The sequence below is a fragment of the Glossina fuscipes genome, unplaced genomic scaffold (assembly GCF_014805625.2).
Source record: "Glossina fuscipes isolate IAEA_lab_2018 unplaced genomic scaffold, Yale_Gfus_2 61594, whole genome shotgun sequence".
In the NCBI taxonomy this organism is placed as follows: domain Eukaryota; kingdom Metazoa; phylum Arthropoda; class Insecta; order Diptera; family Glossinidae; genus Glossina; species Glossina fuscipes.
This window is the reverse complement of record NW_024003803.1, coordinates 388,191-410,177: the sequence shown is the minus strand read 5'-3', so window position 1 is coordinate 410,177 and position 21,987 is coordinate 388,191. Positions and strand designations below refer to the sequence as shown.

Sequence of the window (21,987 nt, the reverse complement as noted above, 5' to 3'; positions counted from 1 at the left end):
AGTGATATCGTCAACCCGGAAAATGGCATATTATTGTCCGGATCCACTTACTTACCACTAGTGGGTATACTGTGCGAAGACAGTTACAGCAAGACAGATTTTGTTTTGTTTTTGCTTTTATAAGCAGATGTTTTATTACCTAATTCTAAGTATTATTTAGTTTTGAGCTCTCGTTTGGCAGACCTCTTTCTCCAGCAGTAAATGTCGTGAGCAAACCTTAAAATTCTCCGACACTCATTTATGTAGCGTATCACGCTAACACTCTTCACTTTAAAGGCGTAGCATATAGACAATTGCCCACTGATAGTAAAAATAAGACTACAATCGAAAATGAAAAAGTCTCAAGAAAAAAGAAAGTCTTGAACCTTAAACTTCGTGGCGAACCGCCATTCGATATTAGTTGGCAACAATCTTTTTAATTCATTTTTACACTTCTGCTATGCTTGCTTCAACTGCACTTAAAAAATGAAAAGCGCCTTTCTTTAGCTTGTAAAAGAAGGTAAGAAATTTTAGGCAAAAGAAAACTTTGGCACTCAGAAAATATTAATCCAAGAAATGTTTAACTTTAAACAACATGAGGAAGACTCAGCTAAGTGAAAGACAGGGATGTGACTAATTTTGAAGTGAAATCTGTTTAAGTATTGTGTACAGTAAAAACTCCTTATTCGCGGGGGATGCGTTCCATAAAAATGCCGCGAATACAGAAACCGTGAATGCGGAATGGTAATTTATATGGGATTATAGGGGGTACGTTCCTAGTTGACAAAATAAAAAAATTCAAATATATGAAAAAATCAATTTAATTGAAGTTTTTAAACATTTTGATTAATTATCTTGAGGCTTAGGCAATGGCTTGAAGAATTTTGTAAGTTTCTCTTGCTTGGCAGTTTTTAAAAGCTCCTTCAATTTAGACTGATACGCAGCAGTCGCATTAGCAATTTGCCTCTTAAAAATAAGACTTCGTTCCTTAGACGGATCAATGTTCATAAAGAAATCGCCAAGCTCATTTGCCATTCTTAAACCTTCACTAAAACTTTTCAAATGGGCTGTAAATTTAACATTTTCTACAAGCCTCTTCTACAATGGGCTGTGAATTTAACATTTCCTTCAAGTCGGTTGCAGTCAAATCTTCATCTTGCGATTCAAGCAATACCTGAATGTCACTTGATTCTATCTGCTCGAACCCATCTCGTCCTATTCCTTTCGCGATTTCGGCTATGTTTGCAGTCAAAGCTTGAGCTTGCACAGATTCTTCGTCATTTTCCGCAGTCAGAGCAGGCCACAGTTTCTTGTAGCATGACTTCAATGTGTGTGGCTTCAGTTCTTCAAATGATTTTTTTTTTATGTTTACGATGCATTTTGCTATGTCAAATATCTTCCTGTATTCCATAACAATCATATCAGGATTGCAATCCATATTATCCAATATGATTTTGAAGGTTTGTCTAATGTAATAGAACTTAAAGGCCTGGATTATTCTTTGGTCCATAAGTTGAAGCAAAGCCGCCGTGTTGGGAGGTAAAAATGTGACTTTTATGTTTGGATGCTTAGTTTCAAGTTCGCGAGGATGACCTGGTGCATTGTCCAAAACTAAAAGTGCTTTAAAGTCTAAATTCTGTTTTTTTAAATAAGTTTCAACTTCAGAAGCAAAACAATTCCAGAACCAGGTACAAAAAATCCGCGAATAAAGAAATTTATAACCGCGAATATGGGAATTGGGTCGCATTTTTTAATCCGCGAATAAGGAGCTTTTACTGTATATCAACAACTGAGATGGAAAAAAAAAGAATTGTATGAAATCGCTTGTCATTGGGAAAATATTTCACCAAATACTGCAATCGAAAATTCCCTCCAAAAGAGCTATGCTTTAAGTCTTACGTGTGACTAATTAACCAAATATTTTGATATTGTGGATAAGCTAAATCAAATAAATCTTATTGCTACAAATGACTTGCTCTCAATTTTATTATTACACAGTGTCGCAAATGAATCCTTGAGACTAATATTGAAACTCAACAAAAGGTGTCACTCACCTGATATATTAGAAATAAACCTACTTGAGAAGAACGATGGGCGAGGTGCAAATAAAGAAAATTATGTTTGTAAGCTATGGACAATGAAAAATAACAATTACAAACAATAGACCCTAAAATACGCTTCCCATCCATTTGGGAATATTAGCCATCAAGCAGCAGCTTACTTAACGAAAGGGTCAGACAAAAACTAAATAAAATATCAGGTGACTCAATATGTGCTGATCGAGGGCCTATTTTAGACTACAATTGTAAAGGACAGTGATAGTTAAATTCTGACACATCACACATGTGTTCACAGAAAAGCGCATTTACAAATTTTATTTTAAAACAATTGGATGAGTGAATTCAGCAAAGAAGAGTGTATCATAAATTCAAAGCAAATATCTAACAATATCAGAAAGTTTTTTTAAGAATCATAAAAAGACATTATGTGTCCCAGGTTTATTGGTCTTGCCAAAAATAACAAAAATTGGCTTTAACGTTATTTTTAAGATAAAGCAGGCCATTTTATCACGGGAGCCAAATTACGAAATTATTTTCAAAACCCTATGTTATAAAAATGTTTACTTTGTTAAACAAAAATGGAAAGTTTGCCATTTTATAAATAATGAAAATTTAAACATGAACGATTTGCGCACTTCAACGAAAATACATAAAAAGGATCATAATAGAAGGTCGTCTGAATGGCACAAAATCAGACCTGAATGAAAAATTACCAATATACATCAAAATCCTTTTACTTGTTCATACTGATGTTTGTGTTGAACTTCCACTTAAAAACGAAACCAAAGCGAGGGTTTCGATTTTTTCTGATCTTTATTGACGATTGCAACAAAACTATACGTCCTAACGAATAAGAGTGAAGTTCGACAGAAATGCGAAGATTATAAAAAATATTCCGAAAAAAACATTGCTCAAAAACTTAAATCATTACAAACACTCAACGGCATCTAGTACACTAATACCGATTTTCGAAATTATGCATAGTCTGAAGACGACAAAATCAAGCCATTGCTTACATGACGCGTTGTTCGTTGCTGCTGGTTCAGGATAAAACTGTACTATGTACAGCACCAACTAATTTCCCTCAAAAAGCTTAAAAGCAGAAATTCCTTTAATGTTCACGATTTTCACGGCTAGAAGAAAAACACATTCCCAGCTGTTTTGAAACAAATAGCTCAATAAACGTAAGAAAAGTGCGTTTGAATCGAAGTCTACTAAATTTATCTCTGTGAGATACAAAAGCTTACAGCTTGTGTGATCCGAAGATACCGTAAAACTACAAGACTGTCCATGCACGAAACGTTTTCCATAACAAGTGTACAAATTTCGAACGAAATGAAACGAATGATTTTAAGATCAACATACATGAAAATGATTCACTTTCTGTAGCAAATACTGAACATTCCAACGAGGTTCTAACAAAGTGACACTTAAACAAACCAACTCATCCAAGAAGGATTTACAATAAAAGAAATAACAATGGCTTTAAAAACCAAGGAAATGACGGAGATCGAGTATATTTTGACAATGCTACTATTGCACTAAGTAATGATTCTAAGACAGCTAATAAAGCTCTTATCAGTACGGAATCGCCTGCCTCGGAAAAGGTAATATATAGAAAACATGAAGCACTGAAACATTTAATGACACGGAATAGAACAAGACAAGACATAGACAAACAGTTGTTAAAAGTGAAGTGCGTTTATTAATTTGCACACGAAATTCAGCTAAAATAGTTGAATTCAATTGGTCCTTAAAAGTAAAACTTATTCGAAGTATGATTAAAAACTGGTATAAAGTATGTAAACAAAATTAAAAAAAAACAATGAAAAACACAATACAAAGAGTAAAATTCGTATGTACTTAAACATGAGAAAAAAAAAAAATAAAAAAAGCATGTATACATCTAGTAAAGAAGCGGACTTACCGCCGGTACAAATCGAAGTTGCGAGTGAACCACGAAGTCTTTGCATAAATCGAAAGCCTTGGCATCTGCTAATAGTAAACTAATTTAGTTTAATTTTCGAACCATACAAAGACATTAAGATTAGAAGTTAATTTAGGTACGATATAGACAAAGCGCGCGTATTAAGTTGATTTGATAGAATTGAAAGAGTCTCTTATTGAGATTAAATTATGGATATCATTTAGATTTTTGCAAAAAGATCTAAACTGGTTGAAAAACTTATGGTTATATCTACATTGGTTGAGTTCTATGAAAATAACGTTTCTAGAGAAATGGTTCGGAACATTGAAGTTTGTCTCACCAAATAATGTTGGCTGGCCAATAATAGCATTTATACACTTAGCTAAGAAGGAAACAGGAAGAATAGATCTACGGTTCTCATGTGACGGTAAGGCTAACAAAAGCAGTCTCTTTTCGTAAGAAAACAAAACGATTGGGTCCCAATGCAAATTCCTAAGGGCAAAGATTAAGAGTTGGTTTTGAACCGATTCTATTGAATCTACATAACATCTGACCAAATAACAGAAGTATACCCGTGTATTGGTTAGACTAAGCTCATGTATAGCCTTTTTGCAATATAAGAATCTTTAATCTCTTTGGACCACGGATTAATAAAATCTAGCGCCGATCTAGCAACTGCGGACACGGAATTTGTAGCGTTAATTATGGCCGAGCTCATAAACCGATAGGCACCATTTTTACCCCGGGCAGACAGGTAGTCCTAGTCGTCATTTAGGTAGAAGCTTTTAACAAACACATTCACGGAATCGAAAGCTACAGAAGAAAATTTGAAATAATTGTGTGGTGTTTTTCGAGATTCTTTTTTCTATATTGCAGGCGTACATGTCTTTCCTAACTGATCGGGAAATTTTTGCCGCGAATTTTAGCTTCCTATCTTTATTATTGTGAATGTAATGATTCACAAAATTTATTACTCAAATTGACGGAGTTCGGTAAATATAGGTATGTACTATATTGTTAAAAGTTTAGGACGTCAAATTCACATTTTATAATTGTACTACTCTGAAGCGCGTTGGGCCGTATTTTTTCCTGTTGCACACTTAAGTAGGAGGAACTGTGACTAATTAAAACAGTAGTGTTTCTGCGCAGTCTATCAAATGGTTTTGAGGCATATGCAAAATATTAAATTATTCTTCTGAAGTGAGCCACATGTATTGCTGGGTTATTAATGAGTTAAGTATTAAGTTTTTTGCATAAGCTTGTTTTGTTTTATTGACGTATGTTAGTACAATTATCTATTGATATCGTGAGTGCACTGCAATACAAGATGTCGGGGAACCCAGTGTGAATTTAAACAATGTAAAATTTTTGATGTGTGTTGTATTATGTTGTTCTTTTTTAGGGTAACTATTTCTTTATGTATATATTATTTATATATTTTTATTTAATAGTGGCTGTTATTACATTTGAACTTAATTCAGCACCTGATTATGAACATAAGTCAAGTTTTGAAGTCAAGTCAAAAAATTTCGGCAATTCTTTTATCTAAAATGTAAATATAGTAAAATGAGGGCACACGTAAAATCGCAAAACTGCCACAACAAATCCCAAAATAAGCAAAGCAGTTGAATGGTCAGTTTTATAAACTTCAAAACATATGTTTTCGATTTCTTACGTTTAACTAAAACATTAACAAGCGGATATCCCTTTGTGGAATGCTGAGGTTTTTAAGGAAAGCGTTGCACTACGAATTATTGGAGCATCCGTCGTATGCACCAGATTTGTATACGCCCACCTCTACCTACTATCAAACTTCTAATTACATTTAGCGGGCAAACCTTCAACAATCACTTTAGAATTGTAACAAGTAAATTCGAAAATCACCACAAGAAATGCGTGAGAGCTTAAGCTAGAATATATATATTAAATAGAAAATTATATTCGTCCGACGTTTTTATATCCACCGCTTTTGTATTAAAATAGAATATGCGAATATTTATCGTTGCACGTTACTACTAATGACCAATATATTCATTTTTCCCCTTTTGAACACAATGGTGTACTCATTCGGCACTGTACTCCCTCTTCATTGGAGCCATGCTTTTACTAGAAACATGCGTGCAGTAACTTTCAATGTTCATACCAAAGTTGAAGACGATATCTTCATTTTTGCAACCAGCAGAACGTTTACTACAGACATACATACAGAAATAGCGAAATCGTTCAAGAATTTGATGCTAATCAAGAATATACATATTCCATGGAATGTTTGTAGCTTCCTTCAGGTTGTTGAAGACGTTTTGATAACATGAGTGTACCTTCATCCATCGGTACTGAATATAAAAGTAAAATTATTTGTTCTTAAATATATATATATATATATATATATTCAATGCCATGTCGGAAACTTGTTGACTACCTGCCCTTTTTTTTGTTTCAAATATCATCTATATTCCAATGGAAATATATATACGAAGTTGTCTACGTGGTTGTTAAAGCTGTTAAGATTGTATACCTTTCATTGCGGGCGTGTTGTTTCATGTAAAAAAAAGCAGATGAATTTTACAGCTTGCAGTACTCTTCTAAACTAACTTAAGTAGCATATATATTTTTTTTAATACTACTACAAATATTATATGCTCTTCCCTTTATAAAATCTGAACAGCACGTTTTTTTTCCTAAACAATGTCACCGTCTGCACGGAATTATGATGTATTTCTTATTTGGATTTGTGTTTTCTTGCTTTTCGTTACACCCTACACTACTTGTGGCCCTGCTACTAGTTTGCGCGGACATATGTACACAGAAGCACTTAAGATCGAACAACCTTTTATTATACCAATCGCGCGTCTGTCTCTTCTATAATGTCTGTTCATGGATATATTTCATGAAATTTGGCACACCAACTTGTTTTGAACCAACAACGAACGCTATTGGAAATAGTTTGGATCCCACTGGTTTGTTTCCCCATACAACGCAATATTTTAAAAAGTCATTGTACAGAAAAAATTACAATTTTCAAAATTTTTGGACAGAAGTGACTAAGTATTAGTACTTCGGCATTCTAAATTCATATAAAAACAGAGGACCGGCTTGGTAAATTTTTGGAACCTCCTCTCATATAACGACAACTAAAGTTCATATGGCACAAAAGTCTAACTTTCACTGCTTCATGACGAAAATCGCATCATAATAGTAATTTAAAAAAAAAAATTCATTATTTGAATCTTCAGTTATATGAGCCGGAAATTTTTTTTTTAGGGCAGAGAGGTTTAAGTTTTAATATTTTACGATGAGAATTGATCAATAGTGTTAGAAATTGACTATGCTGACTTTTCAATACGTACCACAATTTTCGAATCTTTGGAGTACAAACATTCTTAAGGAAAGTTGCAGAAAGGTCTAATTTTTAATACACAGTTACATAATAGTAAATTCATATAAAACAAGTCACAGCTTTTGTTTACGATGACAAAAATTCTATTAGAGAATGTGGTGTAGGGTATTTAATACTCGGCTTAGCCCGACTGTAATGTTTCCACTCGTTTTTTGTTGTGTATGCGTTAGTTAATAACAAGAAACAGGCTTTCAAAGAAATTAAGCAATTATAAATTGTTACGATAGTCGATCTCAATATTTTTTAAAATGTCGTGCTTATTGAACATTTGAACCTTTAAAGTATTAAAATGTAATTATATTAGAAACGATAATATCTGCTTTCCTAATGTAACGAAATCGCAATAACTACACTATTTCTGAAATTTGTACGTCAATCTTCTGTTTTCTCCTATCCAAAATTGGTCCAACTTCAAAATTTAAAAATTAAAGCTTCTCGAGTTTGATAACCTAAATTTCTTTCTGTAAACGTCATTAAACAGTGTTTTTGAAAATTTTCAAAAACTTTACCAAATATATACACATGAAACCAAAACTTTGTGTAGAAAATACATGAAACATACATTTTCCCACCTGACTGATAGCATCAGCATGTTTACAGGCCTAGTGAAGGAATAAAAAGTTTGGGGCTTAAATATATTAGGTATTTTCTGCGAATGCTTATTTTGTTCCGTTGTGTCCGACCATGTAGGTGGGAGAAATCTAAGAATTGTGCATGCGTAGAATTCATTATACTAGTTAACTCTAAAAAAGTGGATTCTTAAAAGATGCATCGTTATACCAATTTAGTGTCAATTTCGCAAACTGAACACGAATTCATTTCCACGAACGATGATTGTAAATTTCAAGAAAATATTGCTACTGATTTTACGCACACGATTTTATTATGGTATAAGCACGGAAACAAAGGTGACCTGAGGAAGTACATTTTAGCTGCACTCAAAATTATCAAATCTGAACCAGGAAATGATAATTTTGCGACCTGCTTCAAAGGTACGTTTAGAAAACGACGTGCTATTATTTAACGCGGTCGTTTATCGCTCTACAGAGCTAATAAAACTTACGTACATGTAAGATTAATGGAAGTTGCACCCACGTCATTAGGGATTGTTTACGCAAAATCTTCATCAATGGGAGAGACAACATTACAAATAACTTCGATGAATTCAAGCAATTAGTCGAAAACCAAGCGCGCAATTTAAGATGGAATTGTAAAACAACTTAAATAACAAAATTATAAAATTATAAATAATACTTAGCTGTGTTCGAATCTACTACGTTTATCAACCCGTTCTTATATAAAAATTAAGAAATGATATTCCGACATTATAATCTTAAGTGGGCGTGAACGATTTCTTCCATTTTTGTGTAGTTGCTGTAAGATCCTCTACAGAATATACGTGAAAGTTTTTGCCGACGTACATGGTGCAGTTTATAAATAACGAGCGAAAGCCTCAAAATGTTTTTTACTTTTGAAAACGAAGATGTTTTTTATTTATTCACGTCACAGGCGTGTTTTTCGCCTGATTTGAGCTATTTTAAATACCTATCAACGTGCAATAACTTTCTAAGTCTTTGTTAGTTTTGCAGCAGTTATCTTCGTATTTGAGACCACAAAAATACATACCATACACATTACACAGGATAGGACACAATAGCGACAGCATGAATCTATCTACTGGGGAGGAAACAAAGTGTTCACTCACTGAATCTAATGAAGAGATTTGCGACGTCAGTACTAAATGCAGTTCTTTACTTGCTAAATATCAACTGAACTCAGTCAATCAATAGGAACTGACCTCCTCATTATATGCACAATCGATGATAGATCACCAATCATAAGTTTCTGCCTTTTTATCTTTTTGCGCTTTTTTGGTGTTCTGAAGTTTTAGCATAAATGCAGAAGCTACAAAAGGTGTCATATATATATGGTCTATTTTTCAACAGGTTATTAACTATTTTTATTACAATAATAGGGTATAGTAAAACAGAATAAAAAGAAGATTTCAAAAAATTAAAGCAAAATATACAAGAAATGCGTATAGTAAGTGTAAAACAAATAGTATAATATTTATATACAATTTTGTAGAAAGTAAGCCAAGGTAGGTTGGCAGATACAAACATTACCTTTTTAATTAATTATACATTAATCAATATCATTAGCTTGCATATTGCTAAAATTTTGGAATAGAGAAAGGAATTATTATATTAAAATAACATATGAAAAATTTACTTCCAATTAGGTGCATATTTTAACGCTATGTTTTTTTTATATTTCAACCCTATTTTGGCGCAAAATCGATATTATTGTCGTGACTTTTGCTTCGGAATGCGAAATTTGATACAAAATAACGAAAACGGTGACAAGTAAACACGATAACCAATTTTATGGCCACTTAAATGATGGCTGTAAATTTAAAATATTAAATGAAACCAATATAGATCAAGAAATCAGTAACCGCCATCCCGAAACAGAGCGTAGGAGCTCTAGACAACAAATAAAAGCAACATTTGTTATATATAAAAACGTATCAGAACTTACCGTTTTCGTGACAGTGTGCAATTTGTGTGTAATTTATGATATTTACACATAACGATGTAGAATTTGTAGAGTAAAGCCTTTTCTTTTAAAAATGAATATAAATTCTAGGATGCGATTAATTGGGAGCTCTAGGTGAAAAGTTTAATTAAACCTCTCTCATTGGAGGGAGATGCATTTATATGTGGCGTTCTATTCCCTGACCCAAAAGAAAACACTTGGAACGTAGATTCAAGAACAAGTGATTATACGTATAATAAGAGGCAATGCCTTCAAAATTTTATAATTTTCCAACCTCCTTAAGAAATTCATATAAGAAATCTATGTGTTTACATTGGTGATATAAATGCTAAACGAAATCGCTCTTACTACAATATCCATTCAAACGTCATCTTAATGGAGTCACGCTAACGTATTGCTGTTGGAAACGCTCTTAAATGGATTTCAAAACTGAAAGCCCATCTTAACGTACTAAATAAATTAAAAATTGATAAGCAAGAAATTAACAAATTCCCAACAGAGATGTATTTGGTACACGAAGTCCTTTTGGAGCGTTAGAGAAACGGCTGGATTTTTAAGGGATTGAATGTTGTTCACATATTGTAGAGGGCTCGGGGTATTAAATTAATAAAAAAAATTGAATTTTTGAAAATTTTATAATGGTCTTGCACTTTAAAGAAACTGTTGAAAGGAGCATTAGGAAAACACATAGATATTATATGTGAAGAAGTTCTTAATCTATTCAAATTAGCAAATGTTAACGTCATTGGAAAATATTAACCAACAATAATCGGGTAAAGTCAATACAGTAACAACTGCCAAGGAAAGCTTTTGCTATTCAAAATTAAAAGCAAAGAAGATAATTCTTGGACTATGTAAATGTTTTGTCCATTTGTCCGTTTTATCGTAAATGAACAAATTTGGCCCATTATGGAAAAATTCTCTTTGATTAGAGAACGATTGTAGCCTGGGTTGTTCAATTGTTCTTATTTTATCGTAATACAGTTTTATATTACAACTATCACTTTGTAAGTTTGTGTACTACTCATACATGAATTTCCTCTTGATGTTTCCGTGTCGGGTTGAACATCCTTGTATTAACTCTTAAACGGGTAGCGATGTAATTGTGATCCTATGTTTAATGCCTCATATCTTTTAACGTATGTATTATAAATGAATCATTATTTTTTGTATGATTGGTTAGTTCGCAACCACTTGAGACGCGAAAATATAAACATGCGGGGATATGAACAGTAAAAAAAGCATGCAGAAGATGAAGACTGCGAAGTCAAATTTAGAGTGGGATGTTCTCAATTATAGCAAGTGTTGATTTCATATTAAGAGTTTTAGAAAAGGCTAACGAGGTAAGGAAGGCAAGGTAATAGTAAGGTTTCGCATGTAACGCTTATGAATATACAGCGAAAGATCTCATAAAGTATAAGCACGTTTCGTTCATGGTCAGAACCAACTAAGTCATGCCAGTCTCCATAGGAAACATATATTAACATTCAGTGTAAAAAATGCTCAATTATAAAACTGATAGGATAAACTGACGAATCTTTATATATTTATCTTAGCTAAAGTGGATTACTACAAGCTTAAAAATATGATTTAAGCAAAATGAGCGTGTACGTGTATGCATGTTTTGTAATTATTTAGATATGTAGGAATACAAAGATACCACATGGTATGCTCAGTTTAGTACGCTTGATTTGTTTGTGTATGTGTATGTTTTCCGTAGAGTCCTGTACACAATATGAAGCAAAATTTCATCTCGCAGTCCCATCCCAATTTCGCAGTGGCGCCAATTAAGCATCCTGTACAACCAGGTACTAACGTTAAATCTTCTAAGAACGGAAACACAAGCGAACCCAAAGGAGAGCACGCAAGAAATGCGTCTCTTCATGAAATCTCAACTGGAAAACGAAAAAAGTAAGAAATATAATAATCAGTAACAAGAAAAACCCTTGATTAAAATAAACCAGATTATATTCGGGGTAAACCGAATTTAGAAATTTTTATCTTTCACTATTTAAATGATTGTGTTCTCACTGATATTTGGCATAAAAAGCTTTTAAAAGTGATTGTAAGTAAATCGATTTTTTATAGCAAACTGCAAAAATTATTTGAAAATGGCACCTTAAAACATTTAAATTCATAAACGCTCTATACCTCAACCTTTCCATTCTAAAATAGTATATGTCGAAATCTACTATTCAGCGGAATTCTATTGTTCCTGCCCGTGGAATCACCGTCAATTAATTAATAGATTTGAATATATTCAAATATTAGAACGCATTTTTTGGTATATTTTAGCCACGACACTCACATGCGCATTACAATAACTCTTTTCTTAGGCGAATCAATTTCTGTCCCACCTGGACTAGAACATCAGAAAAGATTCTTTTCTTATTTAATTTTTTCTATTTTTCGTTTATTGGTATGGTGAAAGATATAAATAAATGGTGATACTAAGCAAAAACAAAAATAAAATAAAATAATAACAAATTTTGATCTATTCACTGTATTACACCCAACTTGCTGATACAGGCACAATCTGAATATTGTGGGTATTGAAAACTATGAGCGGGTTCGGAACTCGATACCGCATTGTTGGTCTGAGCCGGCTATGGGTAACGTATTGCGTAGAGATTTAAAACCACCCATTGTTCAACAAGCAGCCTTCGATAATATTGTAAGCGAGATTTTTGAAAACACAACTCATACAGTCCTCTCAATAATTATTAACCAATGACTGATATCAATGTCAAGCTGTTTTATGTCGTATTAACCTGCATGCTTGGCCTTTGTGTACATGCAAACGTTATATATGCAAACCATATCTTTTTATTTTCGTAACTACATGCATATTTGTTTAAATACTATTAGATAAAAATTAATAATCTACCAATTACGTTAAGATCATAAGCATTTACTTGCAAATACACAGACTACTAATATGAAAATATACATACGTTCGTTCAGTTTATGCAGTACTGACTATTCTCCAAACGCGTGTGCATATGTATGTATGAGTTTCTTTTGAGCACTTTTGAAACAAAAATTAAAAAGAAAAAATCATCTTACGTCTAAATGTCAAGTTTTTCACGTTGTTGGTCTTTTTAAGATTTATCGTATGGATGTAGCACGTAATGTATGCGTCAGGGAAGTATTTTTTGAAGCGGCCATATCTCATGATGACGCTAAAGGAACTGTTGCAACCGCAGCTGCCACTGACGACTTGAAAAACGGTTCTTCGAATTCCAGTAATGCTCATGCAATAGAGAATAAAGTCATAACTCATAGTAATAAGCCTGCAAATTTTATAGCAAACAAACATCGAAATAGTCTGCCAAATGTTGCTTTATCGGAAATTATAAATGCTGAACAAATAAAAACTGTGGAATCTAAAGTGATTGTACCGCAATCGTCAAGTACCAAAGGTGATAACCAACATCAGCTGTGGATAGCACAAGTAAGAGAAAAAAGTGTATGTGATCCAACAGTAAATTCTCCTACATGTCAAGCGGCAGAGCAGCAGCTCTCGAACTTTGGTGTACGGAGTAGTGACGCGGCAAATTCTCTGTGCAAAGAAGGGGCTATGCAAAATGAAGGTTGTGTTAGTGGCCGTTTGGAAATACGTATGATACAAAAAGGTATTTAATTCTCAATGGCAATCGTTTTATTAAAGACTTAGCTTATGTGGCCTCCCACCATTAAAAAATTAAAGCCTCTTATTTAGTTTGTGAATCACCCAAATGTGTACAATCGTGCGCATTGTAGGTATTGCACATATTGGTACATATTGTGTAATTCTACATATATTTAATGAAAGCAACAATTGTGTCCGATGCTGTTTTCTACGTTTTTTGCTGCAAAAATGTTTAATTCACAAATAAAATATAAGTCACATTAGAAATCATATCATTCCAACGAAACTTTTTGAAATATCACAAAAATTATTACACCCGATCAACTTTGTTCAAATGAAATTGGGTCCTATTAGCTTTTTAATCTAAAAATTTTCTGTGTCTTTTAATACTGACCGTACCCATGGCAGCTGAAGATCACATAAAACTTACAATTCGTTTCAATACACTTTTTTTATATATTATGTTAGAAATTTCATTTACAAACGAATTTAAAAGTTCATACCTAATGAGAGGTATTTAGTATGGTGGGTAGCACGTATCTTAGGCCTCGTTATTAGTCTGCTAGACAAATGGTTGTTTACCATTTCGTATTTGCTTTATTAGAAAACTCGAATCCTGAGGAGTCCATTTATTACGATGCTTTCGCTGCGACTCCTACAAAAATGCAATCACAACATCAATCACGAAAAACCGCTAACACGCGAAATGCAATTGACAGTGATGAAGGCGGCAATGGAAACAGTTTAAAACATAGAGACGGTGATCGTAGCAAACAACCTGTTCTAACCCAAACTAGTGAACATGTTGGTGATAACAAGAATGTGATCCTAAACAAAAAACCAGCCGCCAGTCTCACAGGACATGGCAATGGTGTTATAAATTTGGATAATTTATCGACAGCCTGCACGAAAACAGGTGACATTCAAAACGATACTATATCGGATTCCAATCCGACAAAGGGCGCTGCTAATTTCTATTCCAATGTCACCACTGTAACAGCGACAAGTGGTTCTGCCAGCAAAATACCTGTTTTAAATGTGAACCTTCGACCCGTCAAGTGCACATCTTGGACCGGTGGCGATTTAACATCGTCGCAGCCTCAATATCAACAGCCGAATAGCAGTAATAGCAATAAAGCATTTCACAATATAATCGATAGTATAGTCGTTGTCAACGCCACCAATAAACATGATATTATTTCCGACGCATACCAACACACTGATATAGCGGAGTTAACACCAGGTTTGTTTCTCAACGAAGCCCTTCCAAATTTCTAGTGTTTTTACATACAAAATTAGAAAGCTACTGCATTGTAATGTAGTGTGATACATGGGAAAGAAAATGTTCTCCAACCACACGACGCTGAATATTCAACTGCTTGATTAATGCCTTTCTCTTGTTTGCACTTTCCAACTATCTCCCAAATGCTATCTTTGCTTAATAATCCTTTTTATTTCATCTCATTTATCTCCTTTTTTCACAACTTGTTGTTTTTGTTACCACAGTTGTCTAAAAATACGGTAAGGAGTCTTATAACTTCTATGATAAATTTTTTCTTTGGATTTTTTTATTTATTATCTACCATCGAAAGATTCACTCATTTTGTTCTAATATTTGCACCACGGAAAACGAAGCTTCAAAGACCCTATAAAGTTGGACTTGGAGAGTAGAAAGCACAAGATAAATGTGTTAAATATAAATTAATTACGGCGGATGTCACTACGTAATGGACTGTTTTTTTCGTTACAAGATCGTTGATATTGGTGTCACATACAAGGATTGGAATTGATCCACTTGAATTTCTGTGAATGCTAACTTCCAATAACCAAATATTCAGATTTACTGATTTACCGATATATTTAATCTAGGTAATTTTTAATTCTGCAAAGGTTTGATATTAATAAATCTAGTACTTAAATTCAATCTAAATTTCTTCCAAATGTTGTAATTTTCGATTACTAATACTAGTCCCACAATTGTTCAACTTTTTCATAAAGCCAATGTTGTATTTAAAAGCTCAATGCATAGAGCCAAAATTCACTTAGCGTTTGCGTTTCAGTTCTTCAATGTTCATTCCCACAAACACACTCCATCAGAAAACATCTACATTTAAACTAGTAAAAACAAGTAAGAAAGTTTCATTCGACTGGGGGCGAATCTCGCATACCCACCGTTACAATCTATGCTTTTATTTATGTGAATAGTGTAAAGTTCATTTTCCACATTTTAGTTCACTGAAAGCTATTGTTAGGAAGGATTAATTCATCACGTCCGGATGCTCACCGTATCTATTTTAGAATAAATGCATTTTAACGCATTTAAAGCATTTTGTTTACCTTATGATCAATAAGCATAAAACCTCAAAAAAGTGAAAAGAAGAAAATTTAATCAAATATAATTAGTTTTATGTAAGTATGGCCGATATTTCCATTTTTTTTCATAAATACTAGAGTTCTCCGTAAACTAAATGTGGAAAACATCAGCTTTTTATCTTTCATAATAATAATGGAGTTGCGTTCAATTTATGCTTTACTGCGGGCGTGCTCTCCGATCAATTTGACCCATTTTCAATACCAACCTGCGTGCAGAAACTTCTAATGTTTCTACCAGATTTAAAGTCGATATGTTCATTTTTGCGATAACGAGAGAGTCAAAAAAGACGGACAGACATGACTTACCCTATTCAAAATTCCACGCTGATCAAGAATGTACCTACTTTCTATGAAGCTTCTTTTCGATATTGTAAACATTATGACAAAATGGGTTTACCTATCTTTTTATTTTTTGGTGATGGGTACAAAAGTAATTTAATTGAGATTCGAAAAAACCCATCCTTGGTTTCCATTGTATAAATTCGATTAAGCGAATATTCGATGCATTAAAAAAAATGGAAATGGTTTTGGATTAAAGGTCTTTGAATTTTTTTTTATTGTGAAAGTACATCTGAAACGGCAACAGCAAAACGGCATTGGAAAGCTTATTCCTATTTAAATAAGGGACATAAGGTTTTTAATTGCTTTTACCATGAATTAATAGCAATTTTGGTACTCGGTGTGCGATTTTCCTTTAAATACCCTCAACACATGGCTGACCCACCTTTTAAGTATGTTAAATTCAATTGTTAATTTGCGGATGATTTTGTTCGCATCCTACAAATTTTATTTCAAATAAGACGTATGTATACTTACGGCACGAATTTTTATAGAAATTTATAAAGTAATAAACGATAAAATATTCAAGTGTCTGAACATCTTCTTCGTAAATTCGTTGCAGAATGAAATCTTCGTATGCAATCATATTTCGACCAAATATTAAAAGTACGTACAGTTCCTTATTGCCATCCGCCGGGTTGTTCAGCAATGTAGATTATCCGTAGAGTATTTGAATGGAGTAACGAGAAATTCAAGCACAAGTTTTAGAGAATTGAATCGGGGTTTCTAATGACGAATTCTATAAGATCAGGCGTCACGTTTAAGTTAGATGGGGGCAACATAAAATTCAACAAAGAATTTCGAGCTGCTGAAAGTAGTAGTTGATCTTATAAACTTGTGCTAGGCAGTCTGCATTCAAAAAGAAACTTTTAGCTTAAAGTGCATCGAAGGTAAATTTTTCCACGATTATTGGTATTTTCGTCTTTGCCCACTTTTAAGAAATCGCCTCAAAAGAGCAAACTTAGAAATATTCCAGTAAAAGCAGGAGAAGTTTGCCTCAATATCATGAGTGTTCCAACAGGATATTAGTGCATCCTGTTGGAACAGGATCTAATTTCCAAACGGAAGCCTCCACTTACAAGGTAATATTTATCCCGTGATTTGTGGGATGGTTACATGGACGTTGATTATTACACTAACATGCTAAACGCACTTATTAATAGTGCATTTTAGCCACTTAGCAGTATATAGGAATTGCACAATTCACTTTTAGAAATTCAGAGTTTAAGAGTGGATACATGATCTTTAAACCTACTTTCACCTTCAAAGTTACCTGCGTACAAATCTTTCTTACGCGGTTCCATAATTGAGAATTATTCTTGAGATTTCGTTGATGTCATTTGAAAAGTGCGTGTTTTCCAAAAACCCACGTTCTTCCTTTTGCATCCAATTGCTAAAAAACTTGTTGTGGAAACACTACACCATTTAAGAATGTGGATACATTCATTTACCAAAGCGTATGCAACACCCAGAACGACGCCTTCGACGCATCACAAAGTGTATATATTCTTGATCAGCGTCGAATTCTGAGTCGATTCAAGTATGTTAGTCTGCATATCTGTGTAATGTTTATGATAAACATTCCCGTGGCTGCAAAAGTGCAACCATCTACGTTGGCAACAATATTGCTTATTCTTGCACATAGTTCAGTATTAGAAGTAGGCTCGATCGATCGAAGGACCTACCTAGAGTACCACGTAAGGGCAACCCCACTCAATATTATAGCATGTCAACATTCCATTTATTTGTGAAAACCTTTGCGATCCACCTAAATGCGTCTGCCTGCTGATGTGCTTACCGGCCACAAACATTCCGCCGATCGCAATATGAGATGGAATTCGAATTTAAGCATTACAAGTTCTTATTGGTTGTTATCGAAAATAGACTAAATCGTCAAAGGACCCGCCTATAGAGTCTTTGTTTTATTTTAGGTTTATTGCGTATTATTCATAAACTGCGTTAAGCACAGGATAAAAATTTTCTTACTTGTTTTACCCTTGGACTGAATTTTCAAGTGGTACAGAAATGCTTTTAAACATTTAATACATAAACGGAAGTGTGGCATGGCAACCAATAGCAGTTACATTTAACAAGCGTACGTCCCTCGTTTGTGAATGTAACCTTATGGCTTCTTTTCATTACTTTCGAAATCGGCAAACAAGTTATTGCATCGTTCTGGCCCGCACAGTACGTGATTAAAAGTGGCGTCTTCGTTTTTAGAGCCAACGTCTGTCATCGCTTTAACAGTGTCGACCTCTTCTGCATGTATTGTTGAGCTGTTGTGTGCACTTGCGTCAAAGATCCAATTATTTCTGTTCACGCCATCCCCTGTAAACAAACTAAACATTGCTTTATCCTTTTTTTCCCCTTCTTTAACACTTAGCTGCAATATGGCCTAAGTTTTGACTCATAAGTTTCTGGCCCGCTAGATTTAAATTTCACCGCACTTGAAGTATATGGAATTTTTAGGTCTTGTGGATGATTCTTCTTTAACTTCAGCTGCTTTTATGACCGTCCATAAGTCGTTTATTTGAAAACACGCTTCCGTTTTTACTCCCTCGTAGCTTTCCCCTAAAATTGTTATTTGATAAATTTTTTTTTTTTTTTTGGAAAAAAAGCATTTTTTTGTTTGTTTAATATGTTTACATACGTCTCATAACATTTTCTTCACTTTTTTATATGAATAGTTTCAAAGCAACCTTAGAGAGGATCCCATCAGTTAGCCACAGACTATGGTCGAAGATTAAAGAAGCTATCGCTTCGTGCCTATTTCTTTTTGCATGAGTAATCTTCAAAGAACTCTGCATTTTAATTATTTACACAGCACACGTGTACCATTTTTTTAGTTTCTTGGCACTAAGGGGGAAGTGAGAGTGTGAAAAACGTTTGGATTGATATCGGTATTTAAAAATTTTGGTTATTTGTCCCGTAATGAGCAAGCTATTTCCATCTTCTCTAAGGCTACTTTTGTAAAAAATCTCAGCTTGTACTTGTGTATTAAAAAACCAACCTTTTGTAGGATGTTTTTGTAACGTGAAACTTTCATTTCGAAAATTTAATATGTATTACCATTCCTGATGGGGGTTTGTAATATCCAATCAGGGTTTTTGCGCCCAAAAATCAAACTCGCTGTCGATAATATTCGTTGATGACCGGTTCGCTACGTTTGGGAGGTTTGTAATACGCGCCCCTGTTAATCTCTCCCTGCATTGACTATGAACTTAGTATTACAAATATTCAGTTGCTATGCTAATATCAAGGTTTAAAGAAGTGTCAACAATGATTTTTATTATTCTTATTAATAGCATTAGTTTTAAGTAATTGGGCTTAAAATTAGTCTTCTAGGTGTACGTTATTGTGAGTTGACTCAACTAATCAAGCGTTGCCAACAACAATATGACGTCGTGATCGTTTAGCAAAACGATGATCGATTTCATATAAAATGTATTCACCAAGTATTGTTTCTTATGATGATACCCGTAACGTAAAAATGCCATTAGTATCTCGAATATCGTCGGCTCAGATGAAGAAATTTGTCAAAGGTTAAAACGATTGAAGCATGAAGCAGCCGATGAGCTTCGAGGTGTTTTCGCAAGAAGTATTAACCCCTCTCTGAAACTAAGCACATTTCCAGCCATCTGAAAAAGTAGTTCTTTTATACTAACTCATGAAAATGGCAATGGTACTTAGTTACGAATTATAGAGTTATTGCGAAATTGAATGGTCTTTTGAAAATGTTTCGGTCTATTACGGTTCGACAGCTACTGATCCTTAAGTTGCAATTGTCCGGTTTTCCTCCAAACTTACTTAAATGGATAAGATCACACCTTTACAATAGATCTTTTATGGTGCTTTACAACTCTTTTCAGTCCGATGAGATTTCGATAATCTGAAGTGGGAGACTACTGACCATTGGGGTTTGATCTTATTTGTTCTATATATAAAGTATCTTCCGTTTGTGATTGAGTCGTCCGATGTCTTGACGTATGCAGATGGTGTAAAATTGATCAACGTTGAATACTAATTCATTGGTCTACAATCACCCTTAAACAATATGGCCGCATAGTCCCTATTTAATTTCTTAACACTAAAGTTAAACAAATGCGAAAAGCTGTCATTCCCAAGAAGGAGCTTACTCCACTGCTTACCGCGGAACAAGTCATTGCGGTACATAAACTAAAGAACGTGGAGACGCTTCTCGCCCTCGAGGCACTATTTGAAAATAAACTTCCGTTTAACTTAAAAATTGAAATCTCTGTTAATAGATATAGATCGATTCTTGACTTCATAAAATCCTGGCCGTAAGATTTTCAGGGCCTATCATGAAAAGATTATATATGCCTTTAGGTGGTCTTTCATTTAAATTCGCTTCGGTCGTACGAACTACGTTCTATCGTTGTCGCGTAGACATTAATGAATCAATTCAAAAACAATTCATTTATTATTCCATTCGAAAATAGACTACTGCTAACGGCTCTACCGTTACTGCAGAAGCGTATGCTCATTTTTAAGCACCTGCTTTTTAGTCATCCTGATAAATGATGCTATATATTATCCACACTGTTAAACGAAATTAACTTCAATGTTTCTTTCTGTCCATTTAAGAGCTTTTGGTTCATACAATTTAATCAATCTAGACAAAATGATAGTTTGTTTAACCCATTTCGGGCTGTGTTGAAAATTTGAACGACGCTTATAATCAATTTTACATCGATCTACAAACAATAAAAAAGACTCTTGTGCTGTTCAGTCACAACAGATGTTATGTCGTAACAACTCGTGAAACTAATTAAGTCAAGTACAGCAGTTAACAAATACGCTGCTGAATTAAGAATTACCAAGCTTTCTTTAACTTACGCCCCTTTAGTGTTCACTTGCTCCACTATGCTTATGACCTGTAAGCTTCGAGTTTTCTTTTAATTTGGAGTCGTTTTCCTTTTATAATGTTCTCTAGTGCTAAATAATTTAATATAGACAGTAACTTACTAGTCTTCTACATATTTAATCTGTAGAAATAGTGTAACTTTCTTTTTATATGTCTAATTTAGGTGAAATTTGAAAATTATAACTGAATTGAAATGAAATAAATGAAATGGATGATCGGCACACAAAAACTGAATCATCTTGCGAAAAGTCTCAAAAGTCGAGACTTCTATTTGTACCAAATTCACATTCGCCTTGGTAAAACTATTAACGGACATTTATTGTGTTAAAAAAAACGTCGTTACAACTTGACTGAATTCATTTTAATACTCGAAACTGTATTGTATTCACCTGGAGAATGAAACAAATTTAAAAATTTGAAGATTTCGTTTAAAGATATAAATAACATTCTGAGACTAAAAAATGACTTACAAGTTCGCAGTCAAATATGGCTAAATATCTCCGATCGTTCGCGCTTTAACTTTTATTTAGAGTGCTATACGAACTGAAACACCGAAAATAACTTTCCCCAACTGTAGCATGCACGACGTACTTGTAGGGTAAGGGGTAAAAACACTAGTATATTTTTCCACGAATTATTTAAGAAACAAAAAAGAGAATTTTCAAATCGTTTAAATTGAAAAGTAAGAAACTGACTTAAACAATTAAACCTACACTGTAAAAACACTAAAAGATTTTAGTAAATATTAACCAGTATTTGTAGGAATGATCCGTGATATGCAATGAATAAATATTTGTTTGAGGTGTTAGGTATTCAAGGCTAATGCTGGGGAAAATA

General features: G+C 33.7%; 1 protein-coding gene across 2 annotated transcripts in view; it reads left to right on the top strand.

The window, feature by feature from the left end:
• The window catches only part of LOC119643764 (tau-tubulin kinase homolog Asator), a 63,349-nt gene that overhangs the window by 27,957 nt on the left and 13,405 nt on the right, over positions 1-21,987 (top strand). Inside the window, exons 9-13 of one of the 2 annotated variants that reach the window (XM_038043228.1) lie at positions 11,643-11,833; positions 12,452-12,596; positions 13,029-13,167; positions 13,231-13,557; positions 14,158-14,796. In XM_038043228.1, the coding sequence (XP_037899156.1) occupies positions 11,643-11,833; positions 12,452-12,596; positions 13,029-13,167; positions 13,231-13,557; positions 14,158-14,796 (1,441 nt within the window). The remainder of the gene's footprint in view (positions 1-11,642; positions 11,834-12,451; positions 12,597-13,028; positions 13,168-13,230; positions 13,558-14,157; positions 14,797-21,987) is intronic. The other variant, XM_038043229.1, reaches the window with a different exon arrangement.